Genomic DNA, 19,678 nt, shown 5'->3' with positions numbered 1-19,678 from the left:
TCCACATTCAAAATTATTTTTGCATTTTCAACTTTTTTGATGTTCATCTTGTTGACTGTCCATGATATTTCTCACATGTTAAAATTACCTTTCACACAGAAGCTATGGTAAACCCATGTACCAGGCAAACAATATACTCAAATATCATGTGACGTGGGGCACCATCAGAAATCTGCTGCCCGGATCAATCAGTAGGTAAAAAAATTGCAAAATTGGAAACCAGAAATGGACTAAGATAATATTCCTTGACCCCTAGGCTTTACACAGACGACCATACCTTGCACAAACACTTTTAAAGGATCTGCTGGAATTGGTGATTGTTCACTATACAATTGCATAATTCTTGATGTATTACTGCAGACTTATTTACAGCAACATGTATTTCATAAATTATAGTTACAGCAATAAAAATATAATGTATCTCAATGGAATAAAACCATTATGTTAGCTGTCTCTAGATAGCATTTATGAAACCATTCAATATGTTAAGACCCATGATGGGGTTTGGTGATTTACAGAAAAATCATTCTCTTGATAAGTCAAGGCTACAGAACTCCCTCGTCCTTTGGGCCTATGTGGCTCACCTCCAATGGCAGAGAAAAATATCTTGTTCCATAAACAGCACCTGACGATTTTCCTGTAATCTGTGTTAGATTAATTTCTATGTACATGCTGTATTACTCACATTTCGCATTTATACAGTGCCTTTCACAACATCCCACAGGTGAAATTTAATGCCACCCCCCCCCCCGGCGAGTTTGGAGGTATGAAGGGGGCGCATTGAAATGAGCGGGAGGGTGTTAGGTGGGGACCCTGCCGCATTCTCGCCTCTGCCCGGTTAAATTCAGGGTGGGTAGGCTTATGGACGGCCTTTCCACCTGGACATGAATTGAGGCCCTTATGTGGGCAATTAATGCCACACTGGAAATGTAAAAAGCAAACCCTTGCTGGGTTTGTTTGTGGGCTGCCAGGCAGGGTCCCTCATTCAAAAACACTCAGTGTCTGATTGAGGGACCCGGCATTGGAAAGCAGGGGCAGCCACCCATCTGCCCTTGCCTCCAATCCCTCTCCCTCCTCCCCCTCGATCCCTATCCCATCCTCACTTGCCTTTGGCCTCGGGTCCTTCATTGAACCTGGGCCTCTGGTGGGTGCATTACTGGCACTGCCATCACTCCTGGTGATGGTCCTGGTGGTACTATCTACAAGGGGGAGCTGCCAGCCCCTAATTGGCTGGAAGCTCCTGGGGGGCAGGATTTCCATCCCCATTCCCATCCTCAAGGTCCTTAATCCCAGGGAAGTCCCAACAGTAGCCACTTAAATGCCTGATAGACATTTAATAAGGCCGACCTTACCCAGCGGAGGCGACTCAGGGCTCTCCAGCCAGTGGATGAGATCCCTGACACCTAGATTAAATTCTGTGTTTTACCATCAATTAAATATTTTTGAAGCACAGTTGCTATTGTAATGCAAATCCGAAACACAGCAGCAAACATTCACTCGGAAAGCTCATACAAACGGCAAAGTGGTAATAAGCACATAATCTGTTGGGCCTCAGTTTGTTTTTATTTATTAAATTCAAGAGATGTGGGTCCACTGGCAAGGCCAAGATTTATTGCTCATCCCTAATTGCCCTTCAGAAGATGTTGGTGAACCATCGTCTTTAATACAAATGAATGGCTTGTTGGGCCTTTTCAGAGGGCTTTTAGGAGTCAACCCACATTGCTGTTGGTCTGCAGTCACCTAAAGGCCAAACTGGGTAAGGATGACAGATTTCCTTCGCTAAAGGACATTCATGAACCAGTTGGTTTTTATAACAATCCAGAAGTTTCATGGGTACCGTCGCTGATCCTGGCTTATTGCTCCGGATTTATTTAATACACTGAATTTAAATTCCACAAAGGTTATGGTGGGATTTGAACTCGTACCTCTGGATTATTGGTCCAGTAACGTAACCACTATGCTACCATACCCAACATCTTAAAGACACAGATGCTGTCAGGCCTGCTGAGTTTTTCCAGCTATTTTTGTTTTTGTTTCAGATCTCCAGCATCCACAGTGTTTTGCTTTTATCTCAAAGACAGCCACTGCTGACGGTGCAGCTCTCCTCAGTCCTGCAGTGAAGCATCAGCCAAGGTTTCATGCTCAAGCCTCTGGAGTGGAATTTGAACCCTCAAAATCTGACTCAGACGTAAGAATCTTACCCAATGGCAACCTGGCCAGTTATCCCAGAAACCCTGCAAGGAAAGACCCAAACAAAAATTACCTTGGAGAAAAAACCTTAATAAGCACTGCATCCAGGGCAGGAAACAAGCTTGCAGTAAAAGTCATATTTAGCAGTTTAGAATCAGTAAAAGAGTCTTTTTGAATGCAGGGAAGTCAGGGACACCCTTAGACCCATTTGGGATCTCTCCAGTGTTTGACTCTGTGGGAAAAGAGCATTTAAAACATTTATTTAACCTTTAGTGGTTGGCAGCATTTTACAAAGCTCTTTAATTAGAAAAGAGCAGCTGGTTCCAGTTAGTTCAAACTGAAGCAACCTCTGTCACGCACAGTATTATCTAAACTTCCCTTACTGGTAAAACATTGTGCTCAGGGCTATAAATCCAACCCTGATGCAAAAGCAAAGCAGTGTGGGTGCTGGAAATCTGAAATAAAATTAAGAGACAAATGGTATGTTGGCCTTCATTGCAAGGGGATTTGAGTAGAGGAATAAGGATGTCTTGCTGCAGTGGTATCGAGTTTTGGTGAGACCACATCTGGAGTATTGAGGACAGTTTTGGTCTCCTTACCTAAGGAACAATATAGTTGTCATATAAATACCGGGACTATTAAAACAGGTCGGAGGTTGGGAATTCTGGGGTGAGTAACTCACTTCCTGACTCCCCAAAGCTTTCCTTGTGATGAACACTCCCCACTTGGATGAGTGCCGCTCCAACAACACTCAAGAAATGTGTTACCATCCAGGACAAAGCAGTCCACTTGATTGGTGTCCCATTCACCACCTTCAGCATCCACTGGCACAGAGTGGCAGCAGTGTACCGTGTACAAGATACATTGCAGCGACTCACCTACGACTGAACCTTGCAAACCTGGGACTTAATTTCACCTCTTAAAAGGGGTATGTAGACACCATCATGGCCCAAGTCCCCTCCCTCCAAGCCATACTCAATCCTGACTTGAAGATATATCTCACAGTTTCTTCATGGTTGCTGGGTCAAAATCCCAGAACTCCCCACACATGGACAGCAGAGGAAATGAGGTGGGACAGCTGCCTTTCCCTGGATGTAGGCTGTTCCTCCAGGGGCGCTGCAGCCTGCCCTTCATCGCCGAGTGGACTATAACCTGTTACACCTTGAAGATACGGTGTATCCATATCTTCACTGGGATCGTGTCTCATGGCTTTGCGCAGCGCTCTGCACTGGCGGCTCTACAGTCTCCCGGCTCTCAAATACACCACATGCTGGAGAAACCACCGGCTTCAACCCCAGGTACAGTGCGGACGAGAATCCGGGCAGACACACCTGGGCGATCGCAGTGTTTCCCCAATCAGCCCCGGCAGCATGTAGCCGGCGATTGTACAGTCACCCCGCTGGGCCAGCCTTTAATGGCCACCAGCGCAGCGGGCGCGTTATTTCCCAGTGAAATGAACTGGGAAATTAACCACGTTCTCCCGGGTACAAACCGAACCCCCCCCACCCCCCTCCTCTCCCTAGAATCGCCCAGGCCCCGACAGAGATTTCTAATCTGCTCAAATCCGGGAGATTTTGAAGCTACTGTTTTGTAATTAATGCAAATTTAGTCGTTTCACTTGACTTTTAAAATACAAAATGTAACCCTTAATTTACAATTAAAATTACAATTGTCACCTGGTGATTAAAGGTTAAAGTAACGGTACAATACTGCTAGGTTAACTACTAATGGGCATCAACCACCAAAAATTCCCTCTTGGTCGTTTCAAATTGGTTAATATAGAGTAAATACAGAATAGGCGGGAGACAGCTGGACTGAACATTGGAGCTAAATACAGTTCGACCTTTTGCCTTTGGAGTCAGTTCAGATCTCACAGAATTGCAGTTTGAAAGCGAAACTACTTTGCATCGAATCTCAACTTAGGTGACGTTCAGTTATTTTTAGATTCGCACTTAAAAATAAACACAGCTCCCCATGTGTAAATAGGTTTGCAATTTGCCCTTTATTGCAACTTATAAATGTACCCCTCGCATGAACTCTTGTCATATGGCCCATTACCCTTTGATTCACATGCGACGACTACCCCGTCATTTTTACATTGGTCAATATGGACACATCAACCACTGCAACTTTCTGACACAGTCTTCAACAGAAACATAAATAAGCAGTTCACAATAACATTAATTTAGAAAATTATAAACTAGGAGTAGATTCAAAGTCTGGGATTCATCCAACATAATAACAGACACGAGTAATATAGGCAATACTTTAAAGGTTGAACAGATCACACCCACTATAAATTCTTAAAATATTCTCCTTTACTTTTAATCTCTTCAAACAGTACCTGAATATATTTGTTATAATTTTATTTCCAGTTTTTTTTTGCTTAAACTTATCTACATTTCCTCCTCCTTGCTGATTTAGTCTGTGTCTCTTCCTCATCATTCTTTCTATGCTACATTTTCCTCTTTTGCTATTTTCTGTCTTTTTATTCTTTCTACTCCATTATGTGCCAGTCTCTGTGTTGTTTACTCGTCTCTCAGCAATACCCACACGCTAAGCTTCAGTCAGTGTCTAGCAGCCATTGGCAGAGATCCACAGGTTCCCCATGGCCTTACTGCTCCAAGGTTCTTTAATATTGTGATTAATTTTATCTAATTGGGACCTGTTAATCTCTTCTACCCACCCCGCCCCCCAGCCCCCCCCCAATACTTGTGTTGTGCTGCTTAAAATGAGTGGATTGTATCAAATTGGAAATCTGAAAAATGTGGAGTTCGAACTGTTACTTTTAAAGTTTTTATTTCTTCTCCAATTCCATTTGTTCTCCTGAAGGTGCTGCCTGGGCTTTGGTTCTGCAGGTGCCAGGTTACTTTCTGTACCTTTACTAAGGTGCCATTTGTCATGTGGGCACAGGTGATGACTCCCAGTAGGCTATTCAGCTTGGGGAGCATCACAGCTGTCCCTGATGTGGGCTTTGAACCACTGTATAGAACCAAAAGTGGAAACTGGCTGATTTTTTCCCCTCTCTAGTTTGGTGCACAGAGGTTATTTGTAGCAGCTGCCATTAACCAAATGAGCACAGTCTGCAGATCAAATCAGTTCCAAACTGGACGGTGCATTTAACAGCTGTGACATTGGGGCACTTATGGTTTGAAGGTGCAGAGAGATAATTCCAGATACAGAAGCTTACCTCATGAAAGAATATTGTGACTCAGCTGAGGAAACAGTGTAAAGAAAATGCAAACACTGCCGGCTAATGATTTTTTAAAAGAAAATTGTTCAAACGTTTTGTTTTCACTCCTCAGAGAGGATTGCATAGTCATATTATCGAGGCTCTGCAAGCAGCAACAGGAACTGAAAATGTTTCCACGACAACTGCTGTCCGGGAGCAGCATGGAAAAGATGAATCGCACCATGAGTAAGAACTTTGGTTTTCATGTTGGAGAATATTGTAGTTCAGAGCCATTCTAAAATCCATTTAATGTCATTTGAAAATTGAAAGGCTTCTTGCCTCATCCCCTTATGATGCTTAGTGCTGGCTGTTTGATCTAGCCCTGTAAGGGCTTTATGCCCTAGGGTGATTACCTGTGACCTTTCCCCAACTCAGAGCAAACACAGTGTTATACACAGAATCACAACAGATGGTAATAAATTTTAATTTTAAAAAGTACTACATTTCTTAAATCTGATCTGTATTAGACCGCAACAAAATTAGTAATTCAAACATGCACCTTGTTCATATTTTTTCTATTTGACTATATTGAGAGGTTGTTTCTCAATTGTGTTCTGGAACCAAAGGCGAGATTAGGACTTGCTTATGCAGCGAGTTGTTGAGATCTGAATGCACAGTCTGAATGGGTTGTGGAAGATGCAATAACTTTCAAAGAAAATTGGATAAATATTTGCAGGGAGAAATTTGAAGGGCTATGGGGAAATAGGACTTTTTAAAATTCTTTTCATGGGATGTGGGCGTCACTGGCTAGGCCAACATTTTTATTTCCCATCCCTAATTGAATAACTCACCTAAAGAGCCGGCACAGACACGATGGGCTAAATGACCTTCTGTGTTGTATCATTTTGCAATATTAACAGGGAAAATTAGATTCCCTCTGACAGGGGATTCTGCATTCATTATATTCATTTCATGTCATACATGCATTAGGATAGGTCCTTTGATAGTGACAAGGGTCAGACCACAGACTGAGCCCCCTAACTCTACCATAAAGCATAACATCGGGCTAGGTATGTTTCCCTTCATCATCTCCCAATGATATAGGCTGCAAGGTTTGCAGTGGTCAGTAAGTGACCTTGATGAAACCAGGCTTGAGGTGCCAATCGTTTAACCCAAATGCTGCAAGTGTATCAAGATCAAAAGACTGTGAGCTTTGGGTTGGTTCAGTTAAGGAGCTAGACCCTCATTATTCAAATCCCAGCTCGCGCTGAATGGGTAAAAGCTGCTTTTATGTTGCACCAGACCTGCGATAGGAGGGCCAGCTCCCAGGCACAATCCAAAAGTAAACTTGGTGCAATTCTTTTAGGTGGGTGACCAGAGTCACGTCTAGGCCATATTTATTACACAATGAACATCACTAAAACAGATGATCTGGTCATTTATCTCAGTTCTGTTTGTGGGACCCTGCTCTATACAGATTGCTTTGGGACATTCTGAGGTCATTAAAGGCACTAAAGAACTGTAAGTCTTTCCTTCTGCCCTCACACCTGTTTTAGGAGGCTACCCTGTTATCTGACAAATGGCCCAAACTGATTTTGCAGTCGATGTATTTCAGGCATTCCTGAGGTGCAGGCCATTAGTTCCTGAAATTGGGTCTCATTGCCCTCGTGTAATGCCTTCCAAGTGAGTGCAATGAGAGCCAATTGCTTTGCCGATATCTTCAGGATCATCTCTCTTATGGTGTAAAGTGCCTTTACAACGACAATTTATTGCAATTATGAAGCACCTTTAATACTAGTAAAACATCCTAAAGACACTGAGCCAAAGGAGATATTAGAATAATCAAGGGATGCCTTAAAAGAGAAGAGGGAGGTAGAGAAGAGCTCTCGAAAGGGATTTTCAGAACTTGGGGTTTAGCCAACTAATCCTGTAATATCAATGCTGGGACTAATCACAGATTAAGGGCATGTTATCTGCTTGTGTTTTCCAAAGCAAAATTATTTTATTTCCTCTTTAAATTGAATATCTGTCAATATAGTTCATTGGATAGACTAGGTAGCTTTGATTAATGTGCTAAGTGTTTGGAATATTGATCTGAAGAACCCAAGCATAATCTACAATGTTCCATTCTATGTGAAGATGCAAACCTCCAGATGCAGTCGTGTGGCCACAGAGTGTGGAGCAGGTCAGCAGAATGGCTAGAATCTGTTTCGAGAACAATATCCCTATCATCCCTTTTGGTACAAGCACAGGGCTGGAAGGAGGAGTTCTTGCCATGAAGGTAGATGCAGTTATGTTGTTTATAAAAAAAAAAAATCAGTTTCTTTCGCCTTTCAGGTATATGGTAGCTCATGAAGGCCTGATGTGGTATTATTTGATTGGTAAACATTAAGGGCAGAATTTTACCATCGGTAAGCAGGGCTCGCTCGCCAACGCGTAAAATGATGCGGGATGACGTCGGGCGGAACTCCCAATGTCATCCCGCCAAATTAAAATTTTCAGGAAGGCGAGGGTGCAGCAAAATCAGCTACGGGCCCACCGACCTGTCAATGGCCACTTGATGCCATTGACAGGATCAATTAATCAATTAAAGGACCTGCTCGTCCAAACTTAAGGTTGGCGGGTCGGCCAGGAGCCCCGGCGGGCAATAGAAAAAACATGAAACCTCATCCAGTGGCGGGATGAGGTTTCATGTAGGGTTCTAAAAATTGTAATAAAGTTGTTCTGTAAATTATGAACATGTCCCAACTCATGTAACATTGTCACATGAAGGGACATGTAAGGGAATTTTTTTTTTTCTATTTTTAATAATTTTAGAAGTCCAGGCGATTTAGCCTCAGGGAGATGAATGCACTCTTTTGTGCGCATGCGCGAAAGAGCACACTCTCGATTTTAGGGATTCCCCCCCCCACCCGCACAGGGAGCACATAGCACTTCCCTGCAGACGTCACGCCCACGTAAAATGGCGGTGCGACCCCAATGGTGGCGTCGGTCGGATCCGCACCCGCCCGACAAACGGGAAATTCTGCCCTAAGTCTTTGTTTCTCTCTGTATATTTTAGGTGCCAAAGAGCTTTCAAGGGAGGACAAGATGGGGCCTTGAGCTGCAATGCTGGCGAGCCAGTGTTTTGTGCTAGATGGCATTTTGGTAAAGGAATTGAAGCTAGTGTTAGGAATGCCGGCCAGAGAATTGTTAAGGGGGCTGATTGCCACTGAGTTTGCCAGTTAGCTTTCATTAAAGAGGTTGCGTTGCATTTTGGCAGATAACATGAACTAATGCCCTAACAGCCAGCTGAATGGGAGTAAGGACTGTGTTTTGTTGAGGATGTTGAGTCCTTACTTAACTTTCAATGTTCACTTGCTGCTGAAGGTTTGAAGTGGACGTACAAAACACCTTGGGAGACCTTCTTGGACACTTTGCCAAGGCTTCACCAACACACTTATCAACATTTATTCCAGAAATTCTCTGAAAGGAGAAAGTGAGTGCTATACTGCTTTACCATATTGGACACTTTATAGGAATCAGTAGGAGAATGGGAATGCTTGATCATGGCCAATTTACTCAGAATCACCTTAGATCTGCTGGAGGAATGGGAGGAGGCCAGGCAGAGCAGCACCAGCTTCTGCAGGACAGAGGAGAGGAGGCAAGGATTTCATCTGGAGCTCCTCCACCAAGACCTCCAGTGCTGCATCTGAGAACCTGTGTGCCTTCTTCCTTGGTCCCTGAGCAATCCTGAAATGTGCCATTATGCACTCCTGTGGAAATTCTGCGTGGAATCCACATATATTGCTGCCTGGAAAGTGCTTTAAATCAGGACCTGAGTGCTAAACTTCCAGCTGTCTGTTTTAGTACCTCCAGACAAGTTCAATTTAAGGTAAACAGCAATTAGGCCCAAAATTGTATGTTAAAACCAAACTTTCAAACAGAGACAGCTCCCAGCCGGTTTCCACCCTTCCAACCAAATAAGCCCCTAACTAAAAGTATAATTTCATTATAGAATTCCACAGAACCATCTTAGCTCCATTATTGATCCTTAATTGTTGAATTGTAGGATTTGTTTCCAATTCTAACAGTTTTCTAACATTAATGAGTACAATAGTGTAATGGTTATGTTACTCAGCTAGTGATCCATTGAACATGGGTGGAATTTTACGGCCTCCTACCCCAGGAGAGGGGAGAGGGCTGCCAGCCAAGGCGGGGGGTAGTGGGGGGCACTGGTGAAGTTAGGTGCCATGGTGGTAGTGTCTGCCCGTTGCCTACCCGCTTCCAGTGGTATTTTATTAATGGCCATTTAAGGGGCCCCTCCTACTCCCACTGGGATTTTACCAGCAGTAGGAGGTGTTCACGCCACATGACGTTTGTGGGTTCAAAGGGGTGTCGTGCCCTGTTTGGGCACCCAGTGCCCAGTGGAGGATCCCACCCCATGGTTCTACCCCACTGCCTGTTCCCAGCCACTGAGCCATTTAAATGATAAGGTGCCACATCAAAGGTTATTGCAGAAAATAAAAGCTCATGGTGTAGGAGCTAATATATTGGCATGGCTGGCTAACAGAAAATAGAGGGTAGCCATAAATGGGTCATTTTCTGATTGGCAGGATGTAATGAGTGGTGTGCCACAGGGATCAGTGCTGGGGTCACAACTTTTTACAATTTATATAAATGACTTGGATGAAGGGGCCAGAAGGTACAGATGCTAGATTTGCTGACGACACAAAGATGGGTAACAAAGTAAGCTGTGAGGATGTAAGGAGGCTACAAAGTGACATACATAGGTTAAGTGAGTGGGCAACGACCTGGCAAATGGAGTATAATGTGGGCAAATGTGAAATTGTCCACTTTGGTTGGAAGAATAATAAAGAAGCTTATTATCTAAATGGTGAGAAATTGCAGAGATCTGAAATTCAGAGGGGTCTGGGTGTCCTAGTGCATGAATCACGAAAGGTTAGTATGCAGGTACAGCAGGTAATTAGGAAAGCTAATAGAATGTTATCGTTTATTGTGAGGGGGATTGGATACAAAAGTAGGGAGTTTATGCTTCAGTGGTGAGACCACATCTGGAGTATAGTGTACAGTATTGGTCTCCTTATTTAAGGAAAGATGTAAATGCATTGGAAGCAGTTCAGAGAAGGTTTACTAGATTAATACCTGGAATGCGCAGGTTGTCTTATGGGGAAAGGTTGGACAGATTAGGCTTGTACCCACTGGAATTTAGAAGAGTAAGAAGTGACTTGATTGAAACCTTTAAGAGCCTGAGGGGTCTTGAAAGGGTGAATGTGGAGAGGATGTTTCCTCTTGTGGGAGAATCTAGAACTGGGGGTCATGGTTTAAAAATAAGGGGGCACTCATTTAAGACAGAGATGAGGATATCTTTTTTTCTCTCAGAGGGTCGTGAGTCTTTGGAACTCTCCTCTAAAGACAGAATCTTTGAATATTTTTAAGGCAGAGCTAGATAGATTCTTGATAAGCAAGGGGGTGAAAGGGTATCAGGTGTAGGCAGGAGGTTACAGTCAGATCAGCCATAATCTTATTGAATGGCAGAACAGTCTTGAAGGGCCTACTCCTGCTCCTGGTTAGTATGTAACTTCCTAACAGTCATAAAATTGGCTCAGGGTGACCCAGCCAAGTGGAGGTGGGCTTGCCCCGCCTATCCATCCAGGAGTGGGGCTGCTGCCTCAGCATAAAATTCAGCCCCGGGAGTTCAAAACCCATCGTTGCTGTTTGAAAATTAGAATTCAATTTAAAAATACCTGCAATTGAAATAAAAACTGGTATCGTAACTCTCACCATGAAGCTGACAGAATGTTGTAAAAACCCAACTGGTTGATTAATGTTCTTCATTACTCTTCATTACCCTTATTCAGTCTGCTCTATATATGACTTTAGTAGCACATTAATGTTGGCTACTGTGTTTCCCACATAACACTTCAAAATGTTCTGGCTGGAAAGTGCTTTGGGATGTCCTGAAGTTGCAAAAGGTGCTGTATAAATGCATGGTCTTTTTTGTTTGTCTCAGATCTTCCAGGCTTTAGAGCAGAGCTGGGTATATGATGACTTATACATCAGGTCAGTTGTCTGATACACCAATTCCTTTCAAAGGATGTTCACGATTTATCTTATGACAGACTTTACTTTACATCTGAAAGGAAATGCCAACCACAGGGATGGTTTCAAATTCCTCTCTGACTTTTTTCTTCTCAATGTAATCGAAGCAAACCTTTGCAGTACATGACTAATGACTATACAGACCCGGGACTGAGGACTATACGGACCCCAGGGCTGAGGACTGTACGGACCCTGGAGTGAGGGTCATGGGACCAATTGATATGATCAGAGTTGTTGAAGCAACCAGAATTATTAAGTTTCTGAATGTCTCCTGCTACAATGAGCTAGCTGCATGTTCATTGTTTTGTTCAGATAGGTTTCCACAAAAGATGTAAAGTGTACTTACCCAAGCATTAGTAATCTCAGTTTTACACAATGCCCAGCTAAACTAAAGCTTACAAGTATTGTGTTGTGCTATGTAATTAATTTACAAGTGAAGAGACTTTCAGTTGGGGATTTAACATGAATTAACCAGGATCATGCTGAATAATCTGATACCAGTACATTAAACGTTTCATTGAATCTGAGGCTGTAACCTGAAGGCAAGCTTCCCTGAAGATCTCAGCTTTAGAAATGGTCAGGTTTATGTAGTCCTAAGCCATTATGCACTGAATTACATCTACCTGTTCGAGTCAGATTCACAACCAGGTGAATCCTAAGTGAACCCATGCTGGTTGTACATGAGGTGCAAGATGCCAGATGGATACTCAGAAGTGTTCAAATTTAAAGCCATGTCCCTGCTGAATGGAGATGTTAGGTTTAAGCATTGAGGGGCTCTATGGGATTCTTTTGTCCCTTAGTCAGACATCTTGTCATTTCAAAAAAGATGCACCTGTCACTGAAAAATGACCCATTACAATAATAACATTATTCAGTTGTCAGGAGCAGCTTTATTATGATAAACACTTTAAAACAAAGTTTTAAAAATCTCTGCTGTCCTTTCCCCCTATTCTCAGTGCCTCCCATTTTCTAGTTATAGTTTTTTCATTCTATTTTATTATGTATTTTTTCTTACTTCATTCTTATAATTTAAGCTTACCTGATTTTTAACCATTTTAGATCTAGCTTCAAATCTCTTACATTTGGTCCCAGAAATGGTTATTGTCTGTATTAAACAGGCCAATAAAATATTTTACATAACCACATAGCAGCTAACATTGCATGGTTGAAACTATTTCATGATTATGAACAAAGGAAGAGGAGTAGGACATTCAGCCCCTCAAGCCTTTTATGCCATTCAATTAGAATATGGTTGATCTGCCCCTCAACACCATTTACCCCTTATCCCAGAATACCATACCAAATCTATCAATCCCAGTCTTGAAAACTTAAGTTGTCACAACATCCACAGACTTTTAGGAGAAAGTTCCAGATTTCCATTACAATTTACACGGAAAAATATTTCCTACTTTCACTCCTAAATGATCTCGCTCTAATTTTAAGATTTAATTGTGTCGCTTGCTCTGGTTTCCCCCACCAAACCTCAATTTGATCACCCTCTCATCCTGCTAAACACAGGGGAATATGAACCAAGTTTGTGCAATCTGTTCTCATAATTTAGCCCTTTGAGTGCTGGCATTATTATAGTGAATCTACACTGTAGGACCTCCAAGGCCAACATCTGTTTCCTACGGTGTGGTGCCCAAAAGTGAAGACAGTACTGAAAATGGGGCTGTGTATAACCATCGAATCTCAGCCTCACTTTTGTATTCCAACCTCCTTGAGATAAAGACCAACATCCCATTAGCCTTTTTGATTACTTTTTGGACGTGTGCATTCAGTTTAGTGATTTATGTACCTGAACACCTTTGCTCCATACAGTCAAGTTATCAGCTTCTTTCCCAACAGACACTGAGAATTGGAAGCAAAACAATCAGCTCTCTTCCTGCCCTCAGCACTAGTCAACACTCTGTAACCATAGCAACTCAGTCTTGGTTTCTACTCTTTGTAAAATTACTGCCTAAATGGATCCTAAATTGGACTCAAATATATTCAATAAATAAGAAAACTCACACTTTCCTTGTTGCATCTCCATAAATTATTGAATAAAATGCATTTGGTCCTATATGCGGACTCCACTGAATGAAAATAAAATGGAATCCTATGCACGTTGTAATCCTAAGGTAAAGGTTTCCAGAATTTCCCGGTGCCTCAATGTAGTTAGTACTGACAACAAGCTAAAAGCTACTGCGGATGCTGGAAATCCAAAACAAAAACACAATTACCTGGAAAAACTCAGCAGGTCTGGCAGCATCGGCGGAGAAGAAATCAGTTAACGTTTCGAGCCTTCATGGCCCTTCGGCAGAACTGAAGCATAGTTAGGAGAAAGGAGAAATATAAACTGGTTTAAGGTGGCGGGGGGGTGGGGGGGGAGCGGGGGGGAGAAGAGAGACGTTGAGGGTGTGGTGATTGTGGAGATAAGCAGTGATAGGAGAAGATAATCAAAAGATGTCACAGACAAAAGGGTCAAAGAGGTGTTGAAGGTGGTGATATTTGTGTAAGAAAAGTGCTAATTAAGAATGGAAGACAGGATATTCAAAGTACAGCTCTAGTGGGGGTGGGGTGGACAGACTAACAAGGTTTTAGTTTTAGATTTAAAAATAATGGAAATAGGTGGGGAAAGAAGAATCTATATAAATTATTGAAAAAAAGGGGGGGGGTGGGGGGGGGGGGGGTGGTGGGGGGAGAAACGGGGTGGGGATGGGGGGAGGGGGAGTTTAAGATCTAAAGTTGTTGAATTCAATATTCAGCCCGGAAGGCTGTAAAGTGCCTAGTCGGAAGATGAGGTGCTGTTCCTCCAGTTTGCGTTGGGCTTCACTGGAACAATGCAGAAAGCCAAGGACAGACATGTGGGCAAGAGAACAGGGTGGAGTGTTAAAATGGCAAGCGACAGGGAGGTTTGGGTCTTTCTTGCGGACAGACCGCAGGTGTTCCGCAAAACGGTCGCCCAGTTTGCGTTTGGTATCTCCAATGTAGAGGAGACCGCATTGGGAGCAACGAATGCAGTAGACTAAGTTAGGGGAAATGCAAGTGAAATGCTGCTTCACTTGAAAGGAGTGTTTGGGCGTGAAACATGATAGGGTCCCCCTTGTCCTCACTTATCACCCCACCAGCCTCCGCATTCAAAGGATCATCCTCCGCCATTTCCACCAACTCCAGCATGATGCCACCACCAAACACATCTTCCCTTCACCCCCCCTGACTGCATTCCGTAGGGATCGTTCCCTCCGGGACACCCTGGTCCACTCCTCCATCACCCCCTACTCCTCAACCCCCACTTATGGCACCTCCCCATGCCCACGCAGAAGATGCAACACCTGCCCCTTCACTTCCTCTCTCCTCACCGTCCAAGGGCCCAAACACTCCTTTCAAGTGAAGCAGCATTTCACTTGCATTTCCCCTAACTTAGTCTACTGCATTCGTTGCTCCCAATGCGGTCTCCTCTACAATGGAGAGACAAAACGCAAACTGGGCGACCGTTTTGCGGAACACCTGCGGTCTGTCCGCAAGAAAGACCCAAACCTCCCTGTCGCTTGCCATTTTAACACTCCACCCTGTTCTCTTGCCAACATGTCTGTCCTTGGCTTGCTGCATTGTTCCAGTGAAGCCCAACGCAAACTGGAGGAACAGCACCTCATCTTCCGACTAGGCACTTTACAGCCTTCTGGGCTGAATATTGAATTCAACAACTTTAGATCTTAAACTCCCCCTCCCACCATCCCCACCCCGTTTCTCCCCCCCCGCCCCCCCCTTTTTTTTCAATAATTTATATAGATTCTTCTTTCCCCACCTATTTCCATTATTTTTAAATCTAAAACTAAAACCTTGTTAGTCTGTCCACCCCACCCCCACTAGAGCTGTACTTTGAATATCCTGTCTTCCATTCTTAATTAGCACTTTTCTTACACAAATATCACCACCTTCAACACCTCTTTGACCCTTTTGTCTGTGACATCTTTTGATTATCTTCTCCTATCACTGCTTATCTCCACAATCACCACACCCTCAACGTCTCTCTTCCCCCCCCCCCCCCCCCCCCCCCCCCACCTTAAACCAGTTTATATTTCTCTTTTCTCCTAACTATGCTTCAGTTCTGCCGAAGGGCCATGAAGGCTCAAAACGTTAACTGATTTCTTCTCCGCCGATGCTGCCAGACCTGCTGAGTTTTTCCAGGTAATTCTGTTTTTGTTTTAGTATTGACAACTTCCACCCCAATCATTCAGCATATCACTTGCTGCTATAGAACTCCATCTTGTACAAAAAGAATTCCCCTCTGACACCAGGACAATAATTCCCCCCAGAATATGTCAGTTTATTTCAAATTTTTGAGGAAATAAAATGAAATGACAACATGTAAGGCACATAAACAGGATATTTTATCAGTCATCAGTAATAACATGCTTGTAATGAGAGCCAATGGGTTGTTTCCCTGGATTAAATTTAATATTCAGAGCTTACTATGCAAGTGGGGGGACGGCAGTGTAGTGGTTGTATTTTTGAACCAGCACAGTGGTGATCAAACTCATATAAACCTTCCGGGGCGCCCACGATGCAGTGATAGCCCAAGCATAGGCGACATTGGCAACCATCAAGGGTGCTGTAGTCAAGAGTAAGCGAATGAGTGGTACTCAGAGGCGTGCTCCACTTCCCCCAGTGTTCCCGCTCTTTCCGTGCTTCTGCTCTCCGCATGCTTCTGCGCTCATCCTAGTGTGTTTCCCCATTGCTCCTGATCTCCTCTTGTTCTCCTTGTGCTTTCTTTTTGCTCTTCTCTCTCTGTGCTCCAGGTCACTCAGTGCCCCTTCCAAGAAAAGGCAGAATCTGCAGTGAGAAGCAGGCTTCTTTCTAATAAATGTAAGAAACCTGCTAACCAAACACATGATACGCAACCCTTTCATATTTTGAGTATTATATATTATTATCATTTAGATGGGTGGGATGGGGCTTCTGTGATTACTAATCTGTTTAAAAAGAGATCCTTCGGCCAAAAAAGAATTGAGAACCACTGAACTAGTAATGTAGAGATATAAACAGGAAATGCTGGAATTACTTAACAAGTCAGGCAGTATCTGGAAAAAGAAACTGAGTCAACCTTCTGGGTCAATGACTTTTTCAATGCCATGTCTATGATATTTCTTTAGAATTGGAAGGAGTTAGAGGAGGGAAATGGGATAGGAACTAAAGGGAAGATGGTGCAAAGCAAAGGTGGGTGAGGACGTAACTGGGCAAGTAAAGAAATAAAACATGTGTCGAGATGAGCTGGAGATGGCTTTGGCAGAATCCTCATCTGCAGCTGCCACCTGGAAAGATGGGGACCAGAGGTTACAACCTGAAATTGTTAAATTCAGTGTTGAGTCCGGAAGCTTGTCAAGTACTCAATCAAAAGATGAGGTACTATTCCTTACCCCTGCATTTTCATTGGAATATTGTATGAGGCTGAGGTTGAATAGGAGAGCGATGGAGAATTAAAATGACAGATGATGGGAAGCTCAAGGCCTCACTTGTGGACTGAACAGAGGTGCTCAGCAAAGTGGTCACCCAATTTGCGTTTTGTTTTCCTATTGTAGAGCAGACCTCATTGTGAGCAGTGAGTACAGTATATATACAAAATTGAAAGACGTACATGTAAACCACTGTTTCAACTGGAAGGAATGTTTGGACCCCCCTGGGTCTGCGTTGCATGGGAAGGTGCTGTTGGAAGGGGGTTGAGTGTTGGGACTGATGGAAGAACGGAACAAGGATCTGCAGAATTTTGAAAGGTGGGTGGGGGGAAACGAATGTTTAATGGTGGCATCATGCTGGCAGTCGGGAGGAGGGTACATTGAATGCGAAGGAAAATGAGATGGAAGGTAAGAACAAGAGGAACCCTACTGTGGTTCTGGGAGAGAGAGGGGAAGGGGCGAGAGCAAGTGTGTGGGAAATGGGACAGAAAAGGGAGCCCTGTCGATGGTGCAGGGGAATCCTCAATTGAGGGAACAGGAAAACATAGCGGACCTGCTGGTGTGGATAGTGGCATCAGAACAAATGTGCTTCTCCTGCCACTGATGTTGCAAACCTGCAGAGTATTTTGAACCCTCTCTGCTCATAGTTTCAATTTCCAGCACATGTTGTATTTCACCTTTGCAGTCGTAACCCAGGGGCCTTAATCCGTGAGCTCAAATGCTAGTTATAGATTTAGAATTCACTTTCTAAAATCTGGAACTATCGCGCTGGTATCAGTAGTGACCAATGTAGCTAAGATTGCAGTAAAAAAAAAACCCAACTCAACCATGTCCCTTAGATATGGAAACCTAGGGGTACAAACATACTGGACAACGGATTAAGCCAGGATTCAGAAAGCCCAATTCACTTTAAGAGCATCATGAACTGGCAAAGTGAGATTGGTGACCAGGTTTGGGCATCAGTTCTGGATTTAATTTCTCCGGTGTAAGCAAAGCTTTTAGGCTGCTCACCTTATGTCCACGTTAGCTACTATTCATGAATATAGGGTGGGACAATATGCAACGTAAACCACTCCTGTCACCTCATAGTTCCGAGTGTAGAGATGGCACCAGGCTCAAGGAGGTGGCTCACTGAAGGTTAAAGGTGTTAATCTGGCCATTCCTTTCTGGATTCTTACGAGTGGATGTTACTTTCTCATCAGGGAGGAGTGTGCTTTGACCTCACAAAGATGGATAAAGTCGTGCAGCTGAACACGGTCGACTTTGATGTGACAGTCGAGCCAGGTGTCACCAGGAAAGGCCTCGATAACTACCTTCGAGGGAGTGGCCTCTGGTTTCCAGTTGGTAAGTTTGGTGTAATTGGGCCCAAGAAACTGACCCTTAGGGTCTAGCAACATGGGTCACCTGACCTCGCTGCCTTGTGTAGTTGATCGGTATCTGTAGAACTGAGGGACATTCCAATGCCCCTCCCCAACCCCATCCAGCCTCCCCTCTTCTACCCTTCATAAAATTTATCTTGTGTATCCTGACTCACACCAAGTCCCATTCACCCATCACCTCTTCCTCACTGACCTACATTGGCTCCCAGCTCACCAAAGCCTCAAATTTCAAATTCTCAACCTTGTGTTCAAATTCCCTCCATGGGTTCACCACCACCACCACCCCCCAACCTCCCTATCTCTGTAATTTCTTCTGACCCTACAACTCTCTGAGATAGCTGCGTCCTCCAATTCTAGCATCTTGTGCACCCCCAACTTCCATTCCCCCGCCATTTGTGGCCATGTCTTCAGTTGTCTTGGCGTTAAGCTCTGGAATTCCTTTTCCTGAACCTCTCTGTCTCTCTCTCTCTCTCTCTCTCTCTCTCTCATATTCCTATAGACACTCCTTAATACCTGTCTCTTTGACCAAGCTTTTGGTCAGCTTTCCTAATGTATCCTTCTTTGGCTTTGGCTCAGTGTCAGTTTATTTGTCCGATTGTGTTCCTGTGAAATGTCTCAAGGTGTTTTATTATATTACAGGTGCTGGCTGCATAAAAGCCAGTTGTTGTTGAAAACACATGAAAATACCAATTTTTGAGTGATAACTAATATTTGTGTTAGTCGCAGGGGAGTGTTGTGCCTCCAATTTTAGCCAGATGGCATGTGAGATCAGTTGGAGAAAGGGAGGAGAGTTGGAACATTAAGAGCAGCATCCGCAGACACCCTTGGGGTGTGTGAAATGGTCACTCTGTCTGAGGAGTTAACGCCTTAGTGCAATGGCACATGGAGTGATAAGCTGACCATTGAGAATGGTGTGGGGAGAATTGAAATTAATGCTATTCATCAGAACTTTCATGATTTAAAATGGAATTGCCAATGTTTCCGGTAACCTGGAGGCACAGCCAATGCCAAGGTATTTGTTGCTTGGCTTTTATGTCAGGTGGGGAGTGGTGTGCAGTGCGGAGAAGAGAAAAAGTTTCTTAAACATGGGTGAGGAAAGGAATATAAATCTGAGTAATCCTAGAATAGCACATCTTCCAAAAATAATAGACTGTTGTTAGGATCAGACTAACTAGTGAAAATCTTGACTGAGCAGCACATCCTTCGTGTTGATATTTGAAGAGTCTGATGCCACCTACAGGAAGCTGCACTTTCTTCGAACATTTGGGGCAGGATTTTCTGTCCCGCGGGCAGGCGCATGCCCGACCCAATCGGGCGTAAAATAGTGACATAGGGTGAGTGTCCTGACATCATCGCGCTCTCGTGCGATATTTCAGTCGGCGGGCACGTGCGAGATT

At 43.7% G+C, this 19,678-nt stretch overlaps 1 protein-coding gene across 2 annotated transcripts in view; it reads left to right on the top strand.

Annotated features, from left to right (window-relative positions):
• Nucleotides 1–2,627: 2,627 nt before the first annotated feature.
• ldhd (lactate dehydrogenase D) overlaps nt 2,628–19,678 on the top strand; it is a 96,875-nt gene continuing 79,824 nt past the window's right edge. Inside the window, exons 1-4 of one of the 2 annotated variants that reach the window (XM_078544112.1) lie at nt 2,628–3,488; nt 5,496–5,608; nt 7,502–7,643; nt 18,105–18,246. In XM_078544112.1, coding sequence (XP_078400238.1) covers nt 3,396–3,488; nt 5,496–5,608; nt 7,502–7,643; nt 18,105–18,246 — 490 coding nt within the window. In that variant the 5' untranslated portion in view covers nt 2,628–3,395. The remainder of the gene's footprint in view (nt 3,489–5,495; nt 5,609–7,501; nt 7,644–18,104; nt 18,247–19,678) is intronic. The other variant, XM_078544113.1, reaches the window with a different exon arrangement.

The sequence above is a fragment of the Cetorhinus maximus genome, chromosome 6 (assembly GCF_964194155.1).
Source record: "Cetorhinus maximus chromosome 6, sCetMax3.hap1.1, whole genome shotgun sequence".
NCBI lineage: Eukaryota > Metazoa > Chordata > Chondrichthyes > Lamniformes > Cetorhinidae > Cetorhinus > Cetorhinus maximus.
This window is presented reverse-complemented; position numbering and strand designations above follow the sequence as displayed.